The 25,665-nt window shown below is 42.0% G+C and overlaps 2 protein-coding genes across 4 annotated transcripts in view; one reads left to right on the top strand and one right to left on the bottom strand.

The window, feature by feature from the left end:
* Positions 1-10,923, top strand: part of WARS1 (tryptophanyl-tRNA synthetase 1) — a 28,616-nt gene extending 17,693 nt beyond the window's left edge. The window contains exons 9-11 of the mRNA XM_061612153.1: positions 406-579; positions 4,128-4,268; positions 7,029-10,923. Coding sequence (XP_061468137.1) covers positions 406-579; positions 4,128-4,268; positions 7,029-7,187 — 474 coding nt within the window. The 3' untranslated portion in view covers positions 7,188-10,923. The remainder of the gene's footprint in view (positions 1-405; positions 580-4,127; positions 4,269-7,028) is intronic.
* Positions 10,277-25,665, bottom strand: part of SLC25A47 (solute carrier family 25 member 47) — a 41,735-nt gene continuing 26,346 nt past the window's right edge. For all 3 annotated transcript variants that reach the window (XM_061612164.1, XM_061612162.1, XM_061612163.1), the window contains 2 exons: positions 22,047-22,323; positions 10,277-14,108 (listed from right to left, as the gene is read on the bottom strand). In XM_061612164.1, the coding sequence (XP_061468148.1) occupies positions 13,828-14,108; positions 22,047-22,323 (558 nt within the window). In that variant the 3' untranslated portion in view covers positions 10,277-13,827. The remainder of the gene's footprint in view (positions 14,109-22,046; positions 22,324-25,665) is intronic.

Raw genomic sequence — 25,665 nt, 5'->3', positions numbered from 1 at the left:
TTTCCACTGTGGAGGGTCACCACATTGGCCTAGAGTTTGGACTCCATCCTGAACATCAGGCTCCATCTTTGGGGGTATGCAACACTTGTGCTCCAACTGGCTTTAATAACTCAGAAGCACGCTCTCTGAACATTTCCTGATTAACTCCTTAAGACCTTTCAACTCATGGAGCAGAGTTGGGCACCTTCCACAGCTTTTCTTTCAGATAACATCTCTGTTCCCGATGGCAAATAGTCATTTCAGAGCTGCATCGAGTTCAGCTACATATTGTGCCTTAGCTCCTGAAACAGGTTCCTCTTCTTTATCTGTCTTTTATACCACTTGAACTCGCTCGGTACTAATCCAACAACTGTGAATGGTCTGTATTCCCCTTCATGCAAACCTGTTCCTGGTGGTTGTTTTCAGGATCCCTACTTCAGAATGACAAGAGATGTGGCCCCTCGGATTGGCTATCCCAAGCCGGCGCTACTACATTCTGTCTTCTTTCCAGCCTTGCAGGGAGCACAGACGAAAATGAGCGCAAGTGACCCCAACTCCTCTATCTTCCTCACTGATACGCCCAAGCAAATAAAAACAAAGGTAAGAGAACAAAACTCTCAACAATGCATACAATTATTTTTAATTACATCTGGCTTCCAGTGTGCCTTCTTAATTTCCCCAGCCACTCAGTGAAACATTCTCTCTCTTCCTTGCACAGTTTGCACCAAACATTATTCTAAAACAAACATTCTGACAAATATCTAAAGCAAAATAATATTCTGAAGCTGGCTGGCTCACACACATTGAACTCTCACCATATGATCCTTACACTTCCAGCTAAGCTAACAATAATATCTAATGTACTAAACATCCTGTTTGTTCATCTGGCACAGACCTGGGGCTGACGTTGATGATAGCTTGGTGATGTCACTTTTTTCTAAAAATACATGGTAGGTTTCCATGGTTTTAAAAGATGGACACTCTGTGATGTAAATCAAGCTACCAGATCTTATTTCCTGTTTGCTGCCTTTCCATGGCACCAATCACTTGCCACGAGGTGACTGTTGCTAGGCAAGCCAAGTTTGATGTATCAGTCTGTGCTGAAGCCATTGCTGTCTGTGATCCCAATCTGCTTGGGTCTGAATAGTATGCTAACCCTTTCCTTGAACCATGTTGTGTATAGTATGTTCCAATGTGAAGCCTGCACACCCCTGAAGGGATCGGGCATGAATCTTAGCCAGGATAGTACACCAGATGTGTTGCACTGTGGAATTTAGATAAAGAATGAATTACCAAATATTTAACATGCCAAAATATGATTCTAAGGCATGTAGTAAAAATACCTTCAGGTTACTTCACAAGCTGTTGTCCAAAAGTGAATATATTCTCTCTCACTTGAAGTTGATATTCTGCAGAGGATTTAAGAGCAATCTTGCTAGCTTGGTAGCTTGTCTGAACCAACTCTCAGCCTAATCTACCTCACAGTGTTGCAAATATAAAAGAGGGGAGGGAGGAACCAGAAAGAAAAGTGAGGTGCAAATATGTCATCTTCACAAACTATGCAGTGCACAAAGGCAGTCCCCCAATTGGTTTAACTGCAACATTCCAGTCCTTATTCTTTACAGCAAATTACCACCAAAATACTCTACTTGCTAACACACACACACACACACACAAAGCACGTGCAGCTTGACTAAATCAACTCTCAGCCTAACCTATCACACAGGATTGTTGGAAAGACTCCATACACACACACTTGAGATATAAAACTACATACACCCCATTGGCTGCTGGCAGATACAGACAAATCTGTCACTTACAGGGTAGCCCTGTTTGCGCTAGCCCCAGCAAAGATCAGAATGGCCTTCCTGAAATATACCAGCTTTAAAAGTAATGGGGAGCTCATTTGAGTGTGCTCCTAATCTAAACAAATGTAGTAAATTCTTATTATTTTCTTTTAAAGTTTCAGGGTTTTACCCATGTTTTATTGGATTGAAATTGAATGTTTTTAAATGTTTTATAAATATGTTCTTTTGTATGTTTTTTATATTGTAATGGCCATTGGCTAAAAACAATAACAATAAAAGTAAAGTAACATACACCCCATAATAGTTTATTGTCAAAACCAGTTGGTCATTGCAGAACATTTTTTTAAAAATCAGTATTAGTTTCCTAGCAAATAATAGCAGTGACATCTAAGTAAGCCCTGCCTCACTGTCTTAAAAAGTGGGATTGGGGTGGGGGGAAGAGATAGAGGTAAATGGGATTAAGATTGCAGCTTTACTCCTAGAATAGTGAGTAATAGGATTGAAGCCTCATTTTAGAAGTCATTTTAGAAGGTTTTTAAAGTCTGTGAATTAGATGAATAAGCTGACCGATTCAGCAGCTCAGGAAAATGTAAACTTGTATGACTCCTTATGTTTAGGTAACTATAACACATTGCAATGACATCATAAGCTGCATGTACACTTTTTAATTTCTGTTCAAAAACTGCTTGATATAATGTATAATATGTTATTTTTTGCAAATAGTTTTTTAAAAGCTGCATGTACACTTTTATTATCATCACTGAAATTGTTTACTGTGCATGCCTGTCAAGATCCCACTGTGCTGTGTTTGCGTCTTTGACCTTCTGAACCTCATGCTCGATGTGTACAAAGAGAGAAAATGGGCAGCTGGATACATGTGCTGCTGCTGAAAGCTGACATGATGTGTGCACACTCACTATTAACCAACATGCAAAGACAAGCAGGAAAATGCAGCTCTTTGAACACTTGCAAGGGTTTCTAGCTATTGTCTGGTGTTCAACAAATCCCTTGTCAATCACACCTCAGACTTCATTCATTGGCTAAAACCTGAAAGGGCAGGAATTGGAGCAGCCAGCTAGCTCATTTCACAGAAATTGCAGAAAGGGGGCAGCTCACATATTGGTGTATAACTATTGTTCCAGAGCACTTAGAAACTTCCTTTTTCAAAAAAAATGAAAGCAAAGAGCCTGGGCCTCCCGCTGGCCCCGGGCCCAGTAGAAATGGACCCTTTCTATTTGCCTGTCACCCTTTCTATCTGCCTGTCAGCGGCCCTGATTGCATTGATGTATATCTTTTCAATAGGTTACTGGTCCAACCTACAAAAAGTTAAATTAAATTAAAACAAAACATTAAAACAGCACAGTATAAAAGAGGATGATAAAAGCTGCCAAAATAAAGACAAATGTAAACACTTAAAATCCATTACATATTTTTAGTCATTTTTAGTCATTCTGGCCCAGTTCACACATACCACTATGCCATGGTTTGTTTAATAAACCACCACTTAACCACAAGTTAAAACAGCTTGATAACAAGTTAAAACAGCTTCATAAAAAAGCTGCTTGTTTCTCCACAGTTTTGGTGTGTCTTCCAGCTGTTCTTGCCTCAAGCCTTTTGTAGTTTGGTGAGCATCTGGAGGGGTGTGTGTCAAACAAACCATGGTTAAGGAAGGTGCTGAGTTCACACATAATGCTAGATCATAGTTAAAACTAACCAGAGATCATAAGCCAAAAGCAAATCATTGCATTATATCATGGTTTGTTGGTACTAAACAAACCACAGTTAAGCTGTTGGACAGGGGTCATTGCTTCTTAAGATGTTTTTAAAGCTTTTATTTTTTAAAATATGTTTTTATGATGTTTTGTTTGAATATATTTTAAAGTCTGTTTTTAAGATGTTTTAGAGTGTTTTTAATGTTTTGTTTGCCACCCTGGGCTCCTTCTGGGAGGAAGGGCAGGATAAATAAATAAATAAATATATGATGCTGAACCATGGTTTGATCATTTATTAAACCATGGCTTAGCACTCTGCTGTGGTATACTATGTCTTGGATTATGTGAGTGAGCTGAAGAATAATGTGTGGATATCCCCTACATGGGGTTGGACTTGATGACCCCTCGACTTTTCAAGCCTTATGATTTTTGGAGTTGCTCCATGGCAAATCCCATCTGACTGAATTTACAGTGTTTTTTTCTTTATATATGAATAATCTGTTCAATATTCAAAGCCTACTTACAATCAACAGTTAGAACCAGCTCAGATTGTTGACTATAGTTGGACGTTGAAAGGTGCTATAGAAATTGCTTACAGATTGCTCAAATCCTTGTATCTTTGTTCCAGATTAATAAACATGCCTTCTCTGGTGGCAAAGATACAGTTGAGGAGCACAGGAAATATGGGGGTAACTGTGATGTGGATGTGTCTTACATGTACCTCACCTTCTTCCTCGAAGATGATGACAAATTAGAACAAATCAAGCAGGTAATTTTTACATTATTTTTTTCCTGTGGGAATGTGTTGCTAGCCAAATAAAAACGAGTAGGCATTTTGCAATAACAGCTCAAGCATTTCCTCCTCCTTTTCTCATTTTCTCCCTCTATTGGGTCCAAATCCACTGTGTGCAAGCGCCAGTGAAAAAATGGGAGGTGCATAAGAGTTCTAAATGAGATGGTAGCAGAGGCAGTAGCTCTCAATTGCCTCAAAGCATGTCCATTGTTCCGACTCAGCGGGTGACATCCAGTATTAGTCATACTCAGTAGATTCGTTGAAATCACCGGACTTGAAGTACTTATCTGTCGATTTCAATGGTTCTGCTCTGAGTATAACATGGATTTAATCCAAAATCATTGCAAGGAATATCAGTAGCAAGAAACCTTTCCTCCCTTTATAATCCCATCTGCACTTTAACAAGGGACACATGTGAGGAAGCGTGTAATCTTCTTGAGATACCAAATATCAGCAACTGATGAATTTCAGGACTATTGTGTGATTCTCTCACACACACACACACAAATTCCTTCCAATTTTCCACTCGGGACCATTTTCCATACGACAGGAGCGTTAGGCTTGGTCCAGATGTGATGAATTCTTTAGTCACCATTAAAACTGCAAAAGCATGGTGCTTTAAATGATAACTTGAAATGATCAACAAAATTAGTTAATATTTCTGAAGGAGCTACACCACGTGTCAGGTAGAAAAAGATTATGCAAAGCTCTTCATCCATGGTGGAATGACCCATCTTCAGGCTTTTCTCCCTGCTTCACACCCATACGTCCATACCTTTCTGTCCATCTGCCATTCTTATAAATCTCTTCCCCTCTCCCAGTTCCAAGTTGTCCTGGCTTTTGGCCTGCCTCTCCAGCCTGAAGATCTCCTCCCATACATGGACACCACTACATCTCAAGGCCTGCTCCTCGCATATCCTTATCTCCTTATCCTAGCCATCACTGCAGCCCCTGCTCCTGCTCTTTCCTCGTTATACTGGATCTAGGAGCAGCAACAACGGCTCTGTGAACACTCTCTGTAGTTACTCCTCCATCATTGCAACCCCTTGGCTAGAAATAACTAACACTAAATGTTTCAGCGAGCCCTAACTCATTCTTTCTTTGGGGCAGAAGGGCCATAGTTCAGTGATAGAGCATCTGCTCTGCATCTAGAAGGTCCTGGGTTCAATCCCCGGCATCTCCAATTAGGACTGGGAATGTCCTCTGCCTGGAACCATGGAGAGCTGCTGCCGATCAGTATGGACAGTACTGAGCTAGATGGAACGATAGTCTGAGTCAGTACAAGGCATCTTCCTATGTTCATAAAAAGAGCCTGCTGGATCAGGCCAATGGCCCATCAAGTCTCCTTCCATTCACGGACGCCACTACATCTCAAGCTCTGCTCACAATGGCCAACCAAATGTCCGTGCAAAGCTCACATGGAGAACCTGAGTGCAAAAGTGCTCTCGTCACTTGCAGTTCCCAGCCAGAGGCATTAAGAGGTATACTACCTTCCACCATGAAGGCAGAACATAGCCATATTGGCAAATAGCCATTGATAGCTTTATCCTCCATGAATTTGTCTAATCTTTTCAAGCCATCCAAGTTGGTGGCCATCACAATTCTTGTGGAAGCGTATTCCATAGTTATGTAAAAAAAAGTGATGTCTTGTCTGTCCTAAAACTTCCAACATTCAGCTTCATTGGATGGTCCTGACTTCTAATGTTATGAGAGGGGGAGAAAAACCTTTCTCAATCCAGTTTCTTCATGCCATGCATAATTTAATACATCTGTCATGTCTACTCTTACCTTTTCTTTAACCTAAAAAGCCCCAAATGTTGTAACCTTTCCTCATGGGGGAGGCACTCTGACCCCTTGATCATGTTGCTTGCACTTTTCTGAACCTTTTCCAGCTCTACAGTATCCTTTTTGAGGTGAGGCAACCAGAACAATCCAAGTGTGGTCACACCATACATTTGTATACTGGCCCTACAGTATGGGCAGTTTTAGTTTTAATTTCTTTCTTAATGATCCCTAGCATGGCATTCACCTTTTTCACAGCTGCCGCACACTGAGTCAACATCTTCCACCTATGATTGGAAGCTTTATTGAAATCAGCAGTGAGAGGCAGCTAGCGCTGCCAGTGGCTTTGACAGACCTAGATTGCACTTGGCAAGTTGCTAGGCAAGATCCAGTCATGTTCTGTTGCTATTTGATCCTGTTGGTGCATGCAGCTGAACCCCTTTTTGTGCATGCAGTTGAACCACAGCATTTAGCTGTGTCGGTAGTGAGTTGAAGCTTCCTTGTATGCTCTCTAAATTTCCCATGTAAGGAGGATGCACAGCCAGTCTGGAAATTACCCAGCAAAACTTGCAGATTTCTCATTCAGGCAGATCATTGAGGCGTTGGAACCCACCTTTCACTCATAAGTGTGTGTTGAAAGGGTGGAAAAGTCCCTTTGTATGCTCTGAAGACAGCACAGTGCTTTAAAGTAAGAGCCAGTTCATCTTTGCTAAGTGTTCCACCATTAGTGCTCTGAGGGATAAAAGGTACTCCTTGAGTCATCAAACCAAACCTCCTGCCCTAACCTGTGCCTAAAGTATCCTTTTCCATTAAAGCTGGATAGATACATCAGAGAGGACGATGTTTCTAATTAAGAAAGGCAGAGCGTTTTGCTTGCCAGCAGCTGTTCCTTGAAGGAGGGCTTTTCCCCCAGATGTTACTAGATATGACCCGACCGTGTCATTCTCTTGGCAGGCCTATACAAGTGGAGCGCTGCTGACGGGAGAACTCAAGAAGGCATTGATTGAAACACTTCAGCCCTTGATTGCTGCTCACCAGCAAAGGCGAAAGCAGATCACAGATGAAATGGTGAAGGAATTTTTGACTCCACGGAAGCTGGCATTCGATTTCTAATTCCAGAAGTGCATGTTAATTTATCAGTACACACAGAGCACAGTGGATTGATGTTATCCTAGCCTCTTGTCTGTCACCTCTCCCTAGCGAGATACAGGCTGCTTCTAACAAGTTACTTGCAAGGGTACTTTCTGTTGTCATGGGTGACTTTGGGAAAACATTGTATCTGTAGTTGTAAAAACGAGCTATTAGTTAAGGACTTGATTTGACTGTAGTTACAGGTTAGCAGGATAACCTGATCACCTAGAAAAGATTGTCAACAAGAGTACCCTATTTCATGAAATGTGGTATTTTTTAAAAAAATGTTAAAATTGCATTAATAAACATTTCAGTGGACCGTGTTCAATTAACCCGTTGCGCTAGTGGAAGCCAGTGCAAGGATTTCCGCTAGCACAGCAGTACTTACCCCCTCTCCTCTCCCCCAAGCCTCCTCAAATCTGCTCCAGAGGTCAGGAGAACCCCCTCTGCGCAGCTTGCAGGGGAAGAGGGCATTCTTTCAGACAAGCAGAAATGCTCGTACTGATGGAACAATCCTCTTAGTGCTAGGCTGAATACAACTCAGTGTAATGCCAGATTCTGCTACCTTGGAAGCCATGCTGGACATGTTTTTACATCTAAGTCGGAGCTCTTGTTTCAAAGACAAAACTTAACTCTTCAGTCCAGTATTTATGTTTAGGGTTCCTTCTTTTCTTTTCAGATGTTTCGTTACAGTGGACTCGCTTGCAGTTTTGCCTCTTCGAAAGCTCTCTCCACTTGTTAGTCCAATGTAGAGGGCAAGTGTGTTGAAAGGGGGCTTGGGGCCACACATTTAACCATGACAACAAAGTCAGGCTGTTCCTCCTGCACTCCCCATTTTGCTGACCAGCATAATGTCTGCAGTGGGGAACCTTTCCTCCAAGCGTGGAGGCTCCTAGAGCAACTTCGAACTTTGATCATTCAGGCTGCTAAATTGCCCCCCCCCGGGGGGGGGTTTCACCACTCCAGCAGGAGAATAATATGACTTTGATGTCAGAACTAAATGTTGGATTCTGAGCCCCCTTTCACAATACTTGCCCTCTACACATGAGTAACATGTGAAAAGGGCTAAAGGCATACTTGTGTTTCTAACAGCTTGATGACTTTCATAAAGGCGCTTATAAATGTGCTTCTGTCTCTGCAGTTCCAGAGCATAGGACGGTTAATTGATGGATATTTCTGTGAATGATACCTAGCTAGGACTTAGCCTGTTGTACTAAAGCTTTTATATTGGATATAACCATACTCTACACAATTAGGCCCTATAAACCAGTGGGAACTAATAATAACTATTATGTCTCAGGGGCAGCAAGGAATGCTGAGAGATTATTACAGTCGACAGTGCATACAAGGACAAAATACCTTTTCCAATAACTGCAAACTAAAAACCACCAAGCACTGTCGTGACGTCAATGACGTGGCTCCAAGACAAAGAACATCTTTGTTTCTGTTTTGCTGTGTTTGTAGTTGAGATTAAGAGTTGGTTATATCTCTCTGTTGTCCATATAATCTTTCAGCATGAAGTAGTCCATAGAATATAGTCCTCATTGAGTATTTCCTACATAACAGGTTTGCAGGTTTGTGATACAAACAGAAATAAAGTTTCCTGTTTCCATTTTGTTTTTAAGTAGTGAGGATTAGAAACAGCCTGGATCCACAATTCATCAAAACCATGTGTTGGTGGAGATTTGCAGTGTACATTATGTGCACCTGGCCTATATTACTTGCATTGAAAGCAAACTCTGCCAGCCTGGTACTTCTCTACTTTAAGACTGAACTAGTTGGAAGATGATGCGCGACAAAAGATGGATGTGGATAGAACTTTGTAATTAGAGCATTGCAACCTACCCTATGTTGTTGTAGCAAATCATGTTAGGGCATCTGGTTCATGAGGCTTTGTCTTTTGATTCATTTTTGTACAATAATGAAACTGTTTTTTTTTTTTAATTAAAGGGCCAAGTTACAAGGTTGACAGAGAATCCAACCCTGCTCAGTCATCTTGTAGAGCAGCTTAAGGGTGTTGATATAAAGGGAATTGCTTGTTAGTGATGCATAGCAACTGTACAAACCAAAATGCTACATAGCAAAAACACTGCTTTTGCCATTATTACCTATTATATAGGCTTATATATTTTTGTGTGAGAGCACTTATCTGACATAAAAACCTCCCCTTAATAATTATGCATAGATGCAGATGAATATAAGCATCTCGAAATCACTTTCAATTTGCTCATATAACACATCTAAGTTTGTGGTGAGCTATTTGTGTGGGGCAGGCACTCTGTGTAGCATGGCTGCCTGCTCTTGCAAATCCACCTAACCCATAAGTTTGCAATAGCCTGCCAGTGCAGCTGAGTCCGCCATACACACCATTGGAGGGCTGCCAAGATGGTGAGGGGTTCAGACATAGGTTTTATTGAAGCAAAACCATTTGTGCTGGGGGCACAAAATTAAACCCCCCAAAATTAGCATAAAATACCACACCACCATTATATAGACCCATCCCCTTCCGCACATTCCTACCCCCACCCAGATGTCCCCCTTCTGGAGCAGAACCACCCCCTCCATTGCCTCCCCTTATCTTTCTGAGCCTTGTAGGGCTCCCTGCCCTAGTGTGCCCTGAAGGGCTAGAGGTCCCCTGAACCTCTAGCAAGGGCTAGAGGGGTGTGTGTGTGTGTCTAGCAGCGTCCTAAGAGGACTGGTTGAAAGACCTGGGTATGTTTAAACTGGAGAAGGGTGATCAGTGTTTTATTTATTACTACATTTATATCCCACTTTTGCGCCAAGGAGTTAATGGTGGTGTGCTCATTTCTCCCCCTCTCCATTTTATCCTCGCAACAAACCGTGTGAGGTAGGTTTGGCTGAGAGATAGTGACTGGCCCAAGGTCACCCAGTGGGCTTCATGGCTGAGTAGGGATCTGAACCCTGGTCCTAGTCTGACACAGAGAGGATGGAACAAACTTATTCTCTTTTGCTCTAGGGGGCAGGACTCAAAACTAATGGAAATTGCAAGGAAGCAAATATTACAGGAACATTTTTGTTTTATTTATTTTCTTATATTTATATCCCATCTTTTTCTTCTGTCATGTAAACCAAGGTGGCATACACAATGGCTGCCAGGCAGTCACCCATCAAAACAATAACCAGACCTAAAGTAAGAGCCATTGGAGAGTGGGACAAAACATTTAAGCAGAGGTTGGATGGTGATCTGTCAGGGATGCTTTAGTTGCAAGATTCCTTGAGCAGAGGGTTGGACTAGATGACTTCAAACGTTCTGTGATTCTGTTGCCTTTGGACAAACAGTGCACCACTGTCTGGGAATCAAACTGTGAAAAAATTTAAAGGGGTACCCATATATTCTGGGTTAATCCCCATCAGCCCATAGAATGATACTGTTGCTTGTGTGTCCATTTTGTCCATATTTAATGAGATTCAGTGATAGAACACCTGCTTTGCTTGCAAGAAGATCCCAAGTTCAGTCCCTGGCATCTCTAGTTAAATAGCTAGGTTGCAAGTGGGGGAAAGAATATCTGCCTGCAGACCTCTGGCTACAGTAGACAATGTTTGGCTAGATGGATTAATAATCTGATCTGGAATAAAGTAGCTCATGATGCCTCCATTGTCCACCACTGAATCACTCTCTTTCAAGGGGTGGTTCTTTTAGTTTTTGTTACTTCTTTCTCTCTGCTCCATCTTTAAATAAAGTCTAGACTATTGCATATTCTCGTTGAGGACTATGTACACTTTTTAATGACATAGGTTTTGAAACTGCTGGGGACACTTTCCAAAATGACTTGTCTGTCAAGGGATTCCAGTGAATTGCAGAAAACCTCGAACATATTCAAGGGTGAACACTCAGTTCATGTGGGGGCACTGTTGGGTTACAGCCTTGCCCATGGTGACCAGAAAGCATGACCTAGAACAGTCTTCCACAACCCTGGGACATCGGATGTTAAGAACATAAGAGTCTGCTGGATCAGGCCAGTGGCCCATCTAGTCCAACATCCTGTTCTCACAGTGGCCAACCTGATGCCTATGGGAAGCCCACAAGCAGGACCTGAGCACAAGACTACTGTCCCCTCCTGCAGGTTTCCAACAACTGATACTCAGAAGTAAACACTAACTATGGAAGCAGGGCACAGCCATCATGGCTAGTAGCCACTGATAGCCTTATCCTCTATGAATTTGATAACATCATGTCTTTGGACAACACCTTTCATTATCCCTGATCATTGGCCATGCTGGCTCGGGATGATGGGGGCTGGAGTCGAACAACATCCAATGACTCCAGGCTGAAGCTGAGCATTGCAGGGAAACTCAGTGGTAGTGGCGTAGCAGGTGTCTTTTTCCAGGAAACGTATTTGTCATTACTCATGGAGAAACTGTTCACAAGCTTCTGAGGAACTCCAGGATTTCCCAGAAGACAGCCTGAAAGCCACTGCTGTAGAGGAAAGGAATTTCAAAAGGAAACTCTAGCAGTGAAACAGAATCAAACAGCTGCATGAAGGAATTCAGTTCTATTGTCTGAAATGAGATAATGGGTTTTTATCTCACTATGGGTGTTTATCAGTGTCACTCTCAATTGAGAATGGTCATTGTAAAGATTTTCATACATGTATTATAATTAATCCATTAATCTTTTCCCACATAATAGGTCTCAAGGCAATGGGCACAATAGAATAAAATAGCTTTAAAAAGGACAGAAAACAGGAAATACATTTAAGCTTTAACGTAACAGTCTGTACTTTTTACACTTCATTTCCCTTTAACTTCACTGCTTATAGTCACTCCATGCACGCAACACAACGTGTATATATACCTGCCAACTCAGGATACTTCATGCATCTGATGAAGTGGACTCTAATCCGTGAAACTTCGTACCATAATAAATTTGTTCGTTATTGAGGTGCCACAAGATTCTGTTGTTTTTGCTGCAAAAGGCTAAAATGGCTACCCTTCTGGAAATTTAAAAAATACGTTTGAGCCACTTTATGTACAAGGGTATATGCCTGAGGATAGTTCCAATGGTCTGAGCATGCCGTGATGCTCTTATACAAGCATGGCAAAGTCCCTTAGTGCTCACAAAGGCCACAGTCATCCTTGCAGAGCTTGTAAAAAGCAGCATCTGGGAATGAATGAGCTTGTAATGGCATAAATGGGAGAGCAGGGTTAAAAGGGCAAAATGCCAAATTGTTCCTTATAAAATCATGTTGTAAATTGAAGGCTGTTAACCGTATCTTATGCAACATGCTCATTTCCACAACAAGCTGCAGCTTTCCAGCAAAGCGCATCTTAGACTTGGAATGTTAAATGTGTCTTCTTGCTGCCTTGAGCTTTTCGCACTTATCTGCCAAATAGCTCTGTTTTGTTTTGTTTTTAGTAACAATGAGTAGTTCAGGGATAAGGCATTGTTTAGAACACCAAACTCCCACCATCCATCACTGGCAAATCTAAATCTCTACATGTGCCCATTTCTGTTTCTATCGGCTTGCACGTTTTCTGCATTCGGCATTAGGGAATACCCATTTCTGTTTCTATCGGCTTGCACGTTTTCTGCATTCGGCATTAGGGAATACAACTGGAGGCAGCAATGCATGTGCGTATCTTACTAAAGTGGGATGTCTACACATGGATATAGAATAGAAATGAATACCAAAAATAAATCAGGTGGGGAAACGTTTTAGCCCGAGGGCCATATTCCATTCTGGGCAACCTTCTGGGGGCCACATGCCAGCGATGGGCAGGGTCAGAAGCAAAAGTGGGTGGAGCAACAAATGTCAATTTTACCTTTGTCCAGTAGGCTAGTTTCTACACATACTCTCACATCCCTCTCTATCCAAGCAAGCAAGAGGCATACTCGGAGCTCACAGACATATTCCAGCCAGGAAAAAACCTGAAAGGAGGGTGCAAAGGGTCCTTTTTTTCAGATACGTTATGCTTCATATTTAGAGACCCTTCATGTAGCAAGCAACTAATAAACTGAATAAATAATATTTTCTCATTTCTTAGCCTTCTTGAAAGAAAGTCAACTAAGCATTCTGAAATGACCACTTTGGAGGCAACATTGCGATATGCCAGCCTTTTCCAACGTGGTGTCCTCCACATGTTTGGGGTTACAGCTCCCATCAGCCCCAGGCAGCACAGGCTGATGGGAGTTGTAGTCTCAAATATTTGGAGAGGACCAGGCTGGTAAAGGCTGCAGTAAGGGATAGAAGGATCTGTCTGTTTTGGTCCTCTCGGTTTCTCATTTTTCCAAGTCTCCACATCTCTGCAGCAAATCTCATGAAAATTCTTCAGCATGTTCGGGTGAATTTCTCCTAATAAACACATGTTTGTATGCAGTTTTCACTAAGTACACCTTTTGCTAGCAATTTCTCCTAAGAAAATGCAGTTTCGTAACTATTTTCACTACGATATTCTATTTGGTACACATTTTCCCCTAATATATTCATTTTTGTAAACATTGTTTAGATAGAGACCCGAACCACAACATTCAGGTAACTGTGAATTTCGAAGGACGCCTGGTTTCCGTTCTCAAGTTGTTTTGAAAAATGCGAATTTGATACATTTGACTTTAAACGCAAACTGAAGAATTTCTCCCACATCGCCAGCTGCAATATACCCTTTATTTCATCAAGCATTCCCCAAGCCTAAGCACAGCTTCATAAGTGAAAAATACCATCATGTTTGCAGGGAAAGCACGGATGGAGTTAAGTCCAAGGCCTTTGAAAAGAACTCGCACCCCCTCTTCTCTTACGCTGTCCCTGGCACAATGTACCAATCCAGAGTATTTACGCTGACCCTCGCCATCTGCTTGTATCCGGGCTTTAATGACATCCATTGGGGTAGCCACACCCCAGGCCAGCACTCCAGCACAGCCTCCAGAAAGCAGCACAGCCCATAAGTCTGCAAACATAGTTATACATAATGTTAACTGTCATTAATATTATTCCCTAACACTTTTTTTACAAATCCAAATATTGCAGAGGCAAAATACCCCCAATCCCACCATATTATTATGCAAAATAATAATATGCCAAATCACCAATGTGTTGAATGCAGTCCTTTCAAAATAACAGGCCATTATGTTTACTCCCAATTAACAGCACAGTTCCCATACAGAGATGTAAAACTTCCAGAATTTTTGAAGCCATGGGGGGAAAAAGTGTTTTTTTTCCTTTTCTCCCCCAGAAAAAAATGGAAATTTTCAGAAAAATTGAAAAAATGCAATGTTAGCACTTTTTACATTGTGATTGAAAGTCACTTTGTTATTTCAGGAACATCAAATGTAATTATGTACAAGTTGATCTGGCATAAAATTATCACATTTGGTATATTAAAAGTATATTTTATTCCAGCAATTATTACAAACTGAATTTACTTTTTAAAATTTTTACTTTTTTTGTAACAAATGGATCTTCAAGATCTTGAACTGTAAGGAACCTCTTTCATTTTGCCAGTTTATGAGGAGCAGGCAAAAAAAATTTTTTTAAAAAAAATATGTCTCTGCTAGACCTCCACAGTGTCAAGCAGACATAAAGCATCCATTCCCATAAAAAGAACTGAGAAAAAGGGGGGGGGGAATATTCAATGAAACATTTTATTCATCATGCTAAAATGAAACATTCCATAATCCATTTTTTCTTCATTTTTTTCAATTTTTCAAAAAAAAACCCCAAAAACAGCTTTGGGAAAAATGGGGGGGAACTTTTTTTCCCCCAGGGCCTTAACATCTCTATTCCCACACAAAGCCTGTTTATCAAATAAAACTGTCCCCTCTCGTTTCCAGTGATGGACACCCATTTATATAGGGATGATCGGAAAAACATAAGAAGAGCCTGCTGGATCAGGCCAATGGCCTATCTAGTCCAACATCCTGTTGTCACAGTAGCTAACCAAATACCTGTGGGAAACCAACAAGCAGAACCTGAGCGCAACAGCACTCTCCCCTCCTGCGGTTTCCAGCAACTGGTAAATAAATGGAATTAATATAAGATTATGGGGAACAATAAAACTAACTTCCTTTCCAGGGCTGTTGTAGGGATTACAAGCAGATAATGCATGTGAAATACTTTGAAAACTGGAAAGCACTATACAAATCTTGGGTTGTATCTGCCTAACAGTGCTTCCAGCAGTAGCTGATTGCAGATTCAGTGCTTCTCATGCATGCAAGGTTTGAGCAGCATCTAAACAACATTGCCCTTCATCAAAATGCCATCCCATATCCCTGCCACCCTCACTTAATCCAGATTTATTGTTTCTACAAGTTGTTTTTACTGAATGGAGTTTCTGCAGAAATGACAGGTCTGGATTAGTGGGGAGATAATATGGAATAGCATTTTGATGAGGGCTGCTTTCACCCATGGGGCTAATAGTGCTAATTTAACAGATTAAAAAGGCAGCGCTTCTGTCCCGATTTCTAAAATCCCTTTCACACTGCAGTACCTCTTGCGATAAGGAACAGTACTTTTTCAGCTGATATAGCAGCATTTTGCGCAACTGTCTTTCACACGGCTTGTTTTCGTCCCTCACCCATGCACACTGTTCCCCACAGTGTAGGAGGTCTAAGATCTTGTCCTGCCACCATGCAAGCCCTCTCCCTGTAGGATCTGACTTTTAAAATTGTTTTAGTTGTATCAAGATGTGTGTGTGTGGGAAATGCTGCTATCTGCGCCAATGCTGGAATACCGGTACAACGTTCATCAGACCAAAAAAAAAAACCTGCACGACTAAAAGGCGGAAACGCACTGCATGCTGGGATGCCTGTGATGTGAGCGGCAGCAGCTTCCAAAACACTCCCACGATCTTCCAGGTTCCCAGCATTGCTAACAGTTTATTTCTGGTATCATTTATTGCGGACATTAGCACTACACTTGCACTACATTCCACCAGAATTCCGGAGCTACCCGGTATGTTCTGTGAAAGCTCAAATATAATGCACAAATTACCGGGTAAGAAATTGTGAGAATAACGGAATAAAGTGCAGTGTGAAAGCACCCGAGGACTATGTCATGTGGACGCTGCACAGAACTTGCACGCTTGAGCTGGACTTAGACCACAAACAAGTGACATGTGGAAGTGCCTTAAATCATATGCAGAGCAGACCCACTGGATTGTATCCAATGTACAGATGTTGGAGAATTTGGACAACAATGGAAAAGGAAACAGAAAATGGCACAGTTGCTGTAGCCATCTGTGATCAGGAACAGAAATCAGACAAGCTAATACAGTCAGTGTTCATTCACATTGTTGTTGTTTTTCAAGTCCACAAATAACATGTAACAGACTTTATTTTACATTGTTTTGATGTTTCCTTTACATTGAAATGATTGTAAGTTACACAAATCATGTAAACGTAACTTACATAATTTATGTAACTTACATTAAATAATGGATAGCAAGACCAACAACATATTTGGTGGAAACTGAAGTGCAGCAGAACAGAAATGGTGCTGATTGTGATGAATCATAGAATCATAGAATAGTAGAGTTGGAAGGGGCCTATAAGGCCATCCCCGGCTCAATGCAGGAATCCATGAATATTGGTCAGAACAGAAATCACTGCCTTCTAAGATCCCTAATCCAGTGTTAGTTCTAGTATTCCGAGTACTTAGATACAACCCCTGAAGTTGTTATTATCATCTTCCAGATCAGCATTGGACAGGTCTTAGGTTTGCAGGATCTGCTTAGGGACATAGGGAGTTGCCTTATACTGAATCAGACCCACTGGTCTATCTAGCTCAGTATTGTCTACACTGAATGGCAGCAGCTCTTCAGGATTTCAGACAGAAGTCTCTCCCAACCCTACCTGGAGATGCGGGAGATCGAACCTGGAACCTTCTCCATGCAAGGCAGATGTACACCCTTTCCCTCTTCCTTAGTTTCAAACTTCCCTACATTTTTCAAAGAATCCTAAGGTCTACCAACTTGAGCCAGATGCAAAATAGTACCTAATCCACCTCCTGCCTGCCCCTGTTTCTCTTGAATCAAATAGTTCTCACAAACAGCAAATAAGATGATATGGCACTGCCATGGTGGAGACCTTATTTACACACAGTGTTTGCTTCCAATCAGTTCTGAACTATGGAAAGATGAATTTAAGAAAACACTTTGCAAGTATCTCACACCAGGATTAAGCACACAAAAATCTGCTAGTGAGCTTCTAGAATAGATATGCTACTGGAATTACGTGCTTAGTTGGTCCCTTTTTGACCTGCACTCCATAGTCCACGCACAAGATTCTTGGCATTCCTTCTGTGAAACATCAGACAGGCCTTTCTGAAGAGGCTCTGCTTTTGTGAGCCACAGTGCTGCAGCTTTCACTTCCTCCAATGTTTGAGACAAGTGGCTTTTCTCCCTCTCCAAATCCTAATTGAATTTGATTGAGCAGTCATCTGGCTGGTTGCTGTATGATGCGCTTATATCCTTTCAGCTTTTCCTCATCTTGATCTCTACGGCTTGAGGAAACAAGGTTGCATGAGTAAAGCAGACAGTTGTGCAATCCATGCACAACATTTACAGTAATCACAGCCTGAGATCCAGACTTTTTTCTCCAAAGCAGTGCTTCTGTTATGGGGAACCTGGGATTTTTCTCATGACTCAAACTGCAGTGTTTTATCACTGGGAACATTAAGCTATTTCCCAGGCAACACATGTCAGCTACAACTTAGTGTACTTTGATGGAATGGGGTTGCATTTGTTTCAGAGGACATGTCTTGGCTAGTGCCTATGATTGAGGTCACTGGTGGCAAGCAACACATTTCTATTCCCCATTTGGGAAGGGCCATCTTGCATGCAGAAGGTCCCAGGTTCAGTCCCCTGAATTTCCAGGTAGGACAGTGTAAGACTCTTGCCTGAAACCTTGGAGAGCTGCTACCAGTCAGTGTAGACAATACTGAGCTAGGTGGACCAGTATAAGGCAGCTTCCTGTGTTTCTATAGTCCACCAATATCACCACACCCATGCCATTTAAAACAAAAACCCTACATTATGGGATAGATCTAGACTTAGAAAAACTTTGGACAAATTTGGAAATGTTTTAGTAACACATAAATATACTCCAGACAGGGCTGGAATCTCCTCTGACTGCAATCTTGGAGAGCCACTGCCAGTCAGTGTAGACCAGGGGTTCCCAAACTGTGGTCCATGGACCATCAGTGGTCCACAAGCTTCATTCAGGTGGTCCATGACATATCTGCATTCAGCATTCATAATAATTTTAAACTGTATTTTATGGCTTCTTTTATTTCTTCTACTGTATGTTGCTGTCTTACAATTTGAATACTATGGAATGCAAATTATAATCCAATAAAATATAATAATAAAAGAAGGAATAAAAATACAATTGAAAAAGCATCCAGCAGAGCACACTATACTACAATGGCGACAACAGGCAGACAAATCATTAAGTGGTCCACCAGACCATCAGCAGTTTTCAAGTGGTCCGGGGGGGGGGAAGCTTGGGAACTGCTGGTATAGACAATCCTGAGTAGAATCATAGAACAGTAGAGTTGGAAGGGGCCCATAAGGGCATCAAGTCCAACCTCCTGCTCAATGCAGGAATCCAAATTAAAGCGAACCCAACATATGCCTGTCCAGATGCCTTTGGAATGCCTCCAGTGTTGGAAAGTAGGCAACATTCATCACGGGCGGGCAACTTTAAAAACACTTCCAGGGTCTCTGACCTCCCTCCTCCCTTCCTTCAGCCCTGCATTGCATGAGGTGGGCTGTCATGCCTGCAGGATGAGTACAGAGTTTAAAAAAAATTATGGAATGATCTTGCTGACGAGGTGTGCCTGGCGCCAACACTGTTATCTTTTCGGCGCCAGGTCAAGACATTCCTCTTCTCCCAGGCATTTTAGCGTGTGTTTTAAATTGTTTCTATATTGTTTTACATTTTAAAATTCTGTTTTAAATTGTTTTTAAAATATGTGTTTTAAATTGTATATTTGTTTTAATGTTTTTGATTGCTGTAAACCGCCCAGAGAGCTTCGGCTATGGAGCGGTATACAAGTGCAAATAAATAAATAAATAAATACAATCCACTTTATTTCATCATTTAGAAAATTTCCCTATACCCAAGCAGTTCTCCTGTCTTCAGTGGCAAGTTGTCCTAACTGAAATTAATGTGACCTTGGTAGGCTAAAGAGCAGCAAAACTTCATGAAAGCACTTCCAGCTTTCTATAAACCCTTACAGAATATCAATTTCAAAGCACCTTTAAAAGGTGCAGGTAGCTAGCATGGCTTCAGTTAATAAGAATCCAAAGGATTTTAAAAAAAAATCCTCTTAGGGAGGAAGAACGCTTGGGTGACATCAGAGGACGTGGCCTCTGTCAACCAGTTTCACAAGAGAAGCTCAAACATAATTTCTTAACAGGTACTCCAACCTTATTGCATAACATGAGCAACTTGGGCCAATTAGCATATTCTGTTCTACCATTTCCCTCTACTTCTGACGTTCAGGTGTGAGTGCCATTCCTCGTGAAGCCAAAACAGCACCACCTATGCACAAGAGTCAGCAAGCTTAGGGGAACCCCAAGGATGACAGAACTACAAAAAAGAACTTTAGCCCAATGAGGACTGATTGAGCCCAGAGGCTCTGGATTGCTGAATTACTGTTGAAGGGGATAGCAAACTGGATGGGAGAGGGAATGGAATGGAGCATGGACTGACAGACCACATCCTCACCCGACTTTTAAAGCACTATCACACCACTTTAACAGTCATGGCTTCCCCTCAAATATCATGGGAACTGTAGTTTGTTAAGAGTACTGAGAGGAAATCCCTCTTCCCCTCACAGAGCTACAGTTCTCAGAGGGGTTTAACAATCAGTCCCTCTTCCCAGGGAACTCTAAGAGCTGTAACTCTGGGAGGGGAATGGGGGGAATTATAATTGTGCAATTTTAAGCAATTAATTTTTTGTAGCACTGGTTTTATATAGTACATTTTTGTAGATCTACATTCTTTGCAAATATAATTATTTTTAAAGGGGGGGAATACAAAATCAGACTGAGAGACCTTTTGGAGCAGTTACCTGCCTTTGACCCACTGGGATAGGAATAACTATTAACTGGCGGGAAGGGAACCTGTGGCCCTCCAGATTTTGCTCCCATCATCCCTGACCACTGGCCGCTAGCCATGCTGACTGGGAATGATGAGAGCTGGAGTCCAACAACATCTGGAGGGCCACAGGTTTCCCCACTCCTGATTCATTGAAATACGAAAGACATTTTGTTTTGGAATACTCCCTGTAGAAAATGACAGGCTCAAAGGACTTCATCCATTTTGATACAGAACACTGCAGCTTACGATGTAGGCTATTCTAAAACTAACTGGCAGAAGCTGTCCAGGAGTTCAGACAGGAGTCTCTCCTAGCCTTACCTGAAGACGCTGGGGATTGAACCTGTGACCTTCTCCATGCAAAGCAGATGCTCTACCACTGAGCTACAGCACTTCCCTGTTGTAGAATCTGGGAACTACACTTTGGTAGAGCTGCCCAGAAATATTTTAAATCAGATAAATAACTACACTGCCACTAGCATCCCTCCTGCAATGTGGGATGCTGCTGACATGGGGAAGAGCTTCAGCATCATGGGGTGACAGGTTTCTCATAGTATTTACGAAAAGAGAGATGGTCTGCAATGGTTCTGACACTCAAGGATAATGTGAGAAGGAGGCACTTTATACTGGGATAGGGAATCGGTGGTTCTCCAGATGTCACTGGACTACAAGTCCCATCAATCCTGACCATTGGTCCGTGCTCACTGGGTCTGATGATGGTTGGAGTTCAACATAAGGAAAAACCTGCAGGGTCAGGCCAATGGCCCATCTAGTCCAGTATCCTGTTCTCACAGTGACCATGCAGATGCCTATAGGAAGCCCTAAAGCAGGACCTGCATTCAACAACACTCTTCCCACTTGTGATTTCTAGCAACAAGCATTCAGAGGTGTACTGTCTTCTATAGTGGAGGGAGAAGAGACCCAGCCTAACTAGTAGCCACTGAAAGCTTTATCCTCCATGAATTTGTCTAATCCTCTTATAAAGCCATACAAGTTGATGGCCGTCACTATTTCTTGTTGGAAGCAAATTCCATAGTTTACTATGTGCTGTGCAAAGTACTCTCTTTTATCTGTCCTGAAACTTCCAATGACATCTGGAGGGCCACGCGTTCCTCACCCCTGCTATAGCCTTTTATTTATTTAACAAGGTTTATATACCACTTCATCAGCAGAAACCTCTAAGTGGTTTTCACTGAAAAATATAAAATGTACAAAAGAAAATACTGATAAAATCAAACGTTTGTAAAAAAAAAAAAAAAAGTAGACATAAAATTTATCAAAACACAAATAAGACTCAGCAGTTTTAAACAAAAATACATAACAAAATTATGTATCTAGGTAGGCTTGCCTGCAAAAAAAAGTTTTTAGCAAGCACTGAAAACAATACAGCAAACTCGCCTTCCCAACAATGATATTAAATTTTCAGACAAGCGAACAGTCCTGAGCAGTTCACAAGGAAATATGTTATTGTGCCTGATGATAATAATCCATCAACTGGCATCGAGTCTGGGTAGCACTATTTCAATCAACCAGCCTTGAGATTATTTCTTGCACAGCTGAAAAATGATGTGCAACATCTTAAGGGCCTTCAGCCTATAACCAAGAGGTTAGAGTAAATTGTTCTCCCTCTTCAATTCATGATGCTTCTTAGACACTTTGCCCCCTAAATCCCAGGGTGACACATATAAACATTGCAAAACTAATGTGGGTCACATGCAGAAGCTATGGATGAAAACAGATTTTCAAGGCTTGTGAAACAAATCATTCCCACTTAATGCACATACCTGGTCTCTCTTTTCCTGCTGGAGTAAGCCAGTCACCCAGGACAGAATAAGTGAGGAAATAGGTTGCAGATGAAAAGCAGTCCCTCCACAGCAGAGCCAAAGAGCCCTTGTATAGACCCCTAAGACCTTCTTCCTTCACTATTGTTCGCAAGCAATGCACAGCACCTTGGTACTTAGGCTTGGAGATCAAGAGATGGGGCAGTACCGCCGAGGGAAACGGTTCCTTCTGGATCTGTAGCCTCACTTTGGCTATCTCTGCAGGTGATATTAGCACAACCTGAGGGGTGCAATTAGGAAGTAGTGGTCTTGACATAGGCCTTTATCTATGTTTTCCATATCCCTCACTACCCATGCATCCCCAGCCAGACCATGGAGTTCCTGAACCCATGGCCCAAACTCACCTGCCTTGCCTTGTCCTTGATGGTCTACATGGCATGCTTAATTTTACCTTAGTGGATAGATCAGGGGTAGCCAAAGTGGTGCCCTCTAGATGTTGTTGTTGAACTCTGGCTCTCGCCAGCCCCCAGCCAGCATGACCAATGGTCAAGGATGATGGGAGCTGTAGTCCAGCAACTTTTAAAGGCACCACCATTGACTTCTCCAGGTATAGATCAATCATTATGCTTATATGTACTTTGTATTTAAAGCACTGAAGTCCCTTGAAGGTGTTCACCAAAGAAAACATCCATATTGTATCCTCCACCTCTCATATGGGGAACAAAATATACTTACTCATGTGAGAAAACTCTGGCAACAAAACCAGCAGTCTTGTGGCACTTTCAACAACTTTATTATGGCATAAGCTTTCATGGACTACAGTCCACTTCAGCAGATGCATAGAGCAAGATCCTCACTTGTTAGGTATATATATGCATGGCCTGTAAAGGGAGGATGGGTTGTGCCATAATAAATGTCCATTAATTTCAATAGGCCTACATGAAGTTTGACACTGGCCACAGTTCTGAAGTTAGGGTTAGCCTTAGGCCACATCCATACTATACATTTAAAGCACTATTATGCCACCTTAAAGAATCATGACTTCCACCAAAGAATCCTGGGAACTGTAGTTTGTTGAGGGTGCTGAGAGTTTTTGGGAGATACCTATTTCCTTCACAGATCTATAATTCCTAGAATTCCCTAGGAAGAGAGATTGATTGTTAAACCAGTCTAGGAATTGTAGCTCTGTAAGGGGAATAAGGGTCTCCGAACAACTGTCAGCACCCTTCACAAACTACACTTCACAGGATTCTTTGGGGGAAGCCATGACTGTTTAAAGTGGTATAATAATAAGAACATAAGAACATAAGAAGAGCCTGCTGGATCAGGCCAGTGGCCCATCTAGTCCAGCATCCTCTTCTCACAGTGGCCAACCAGGGGCCTGGGGGAAGCCCGCAAGCAGGACCCGAGTGCAAGAACACTCTCCCCTCCTGAGGCTTCCGGCAACTGGTTTTCAGAAGCATGCTGCCTCTGACTAGGGTGGCACAGCACAGCCATCATGGCTAGTAGCCATTGATAGCCCTGTCCTCCATGAATTTGTCTAATCTTCTTTTAAAGCCATCCAAGCTGGTGGCCATTACTGCATCTTGTGGGAGCAAATTCCATAGTTTAACTATGCGCTGAGTAAAGAAGTACTTCCTTTTGTCTGTCCTGAATCTTCCAACATTCAGCTTCTTTGAATGTCCACGAGTTCTAGTATTATGAGAAAGGGAGAAGAACTTTTCTCTATCCACTTTCTCAGTGCCATGCATAATTTTATACACTTCTATCATGTCTCCTCTGAACCGCCTTTTCTCTAAATTAAAAAGCCCCAAATGCTGCAACCTTTCCTCGTTTTGGAGTCGCTCCATCCCCTTGATCATTCTGGTTGCCCTCTTCTGAACCTTTTCCAACTCTAGAATATCCTTTTTGAGATGAGGCAACCAGAACTGTACACAGTATTCCAAATGCGGCCGCACCATAGATTTATACAACGGCATTATGATATCGGCTCTTTTATTTTCAATACCTTTCCTAATTATTGCTAGCATGGAATTTGCCTTTTTCACAGCTGCCGCACACTGGGTCGACATTTTCATCGTGCTGTCCACTACAACCCCGAGGTCTCTCTCCTGGTCGGTCACCGCCAGTTCAGACCCCATGAGCGTATATGTGAAATTAAGATTTTTTGCTCCAATATGCATAATTTTACACTTGTTTATATTGAATTGCATTTGCCATTTTCCCGCCCATTCACTCAGTTTGGAGAGGTCTTTTTGGAGCTCTTCGCAATCCCTTTTTGTTTTAACAACCCTGAACAATTTAGTGTCGTCAGCAAACTTGGCCACTTCACTGCTCACTCCTAATTCTAGGTCATTAATGAACAAGTTGAAAAGTACAGGTCCCAATACCGATCCTTGAGGGACTCCACTTTCTACAGCCCTCCATTGGGAGAACTGTCCGTTTATTCCTACTCTCTGCTTTCTGCTTCTTAACCAATTCCTTATCCACAAGAGGACCTCTCCTCTTATTCCATGACTGCTAAGCTTCCGCAGAAGCCTTTGGTGAGGTACCTTGTCAAACGCTTTTTGAAAGTCTAAGTACACTATGTCCACTGGATCACCTCTATCTATATGCTTGTTGACACTCTCAAAGAATTCTAATAGGTTACTGAGACAGGACTTTCCCTTGCAGAAGCCATGCTGGCTCTGCTTCAGCAAGGCTTGTTCTTCTATGTGCTTAGTTAATCTAGCTTTAATAATACTTTCTACCAGTTTTCCAGGGACAGAAGTTAAGCTAACTGGCCTGTAATTTCCGGGATCCCCTCTGGATCCCTTTTTGAAGATTGGCGTTACATTTGCCACTTTCCAGTCCTCAGGCACGGAGGAGGACCCGAGGGACAAGTTACATATTTTAGTTAGCAGATCAGCAATTTCACCTTTCAGTTCTTTAAATCTTTAGTGCAGATGTGGCCTTAGTTACAGGCCAAGTTAAAGTAGGGTAGGTAACAGAGGTAGCTATACCAAACTGTTCACGGTATTAGTTCATTAATTTGAAAAGTCACTTTGGGACTATGTTTATGAGGTAGTGAGAAACGTAAAAGTAAACATTTATTTATTTATTTATTTATTAGATTTATTAGTCGCCCATCTGGCTGGTTGTCCAGCCACTCTGGGCGACGTACAGAATAAAAACATACAAATACATTAAAACATTAAACTTCGTCTTCGGATGCACACCTTAACGTGGTGAGGGGGTTTGAGAGTGTTGAAGAAGCTGAGAGCAATGCCGTCAGGAGTCTAGACCAAGAGGCTAGACTCCTAGCAGGGGCACCCATGGCGGAATGGTCAAAGCTGAAACACCAGACTAAGATGCATCCAAACTCAGAGGAAGGCAATGGTAAACCACCTCTGAATATCTCTTACCACGAAAACCCTATGAACAGAGTATCCAAAATGCAACACGAGATAGTGCTGGAAGATGAGACCCCCAGGTCAGAAGGCACTCACCGAGCTACTGGGGAAGAACAAAGGACAAGTACGAATAGCGCTGTGACTAATGACGCAGCTGGGTCAAAACCAAAAGGAAGCCCAGAGGCTGATGCGCACAGATGTGAAAGGAGAGTCTGGAGTTGTACGACGCA

This window comes from Rhineura floridana, chromosome 2 (genome assembly GCF_030035675.1).
Source record: "Rhineura floridana isolate rRhiFlo1 chromosome 2, rRhiFlo1.hap2, whole genome shotgun sequence".
Classification (NCBI taxonomy): Eukaryota; Metazoa; Chordata; class Lepidosauria; order Squamata; family Rhineuridae; genus Rhineura; species Rhineura floridana.
The sequence above is the reverse complement of the archived record's forward strand: the minus strand, read 5'-3'. Positions and strand labels throughout refer to the sequence as shown.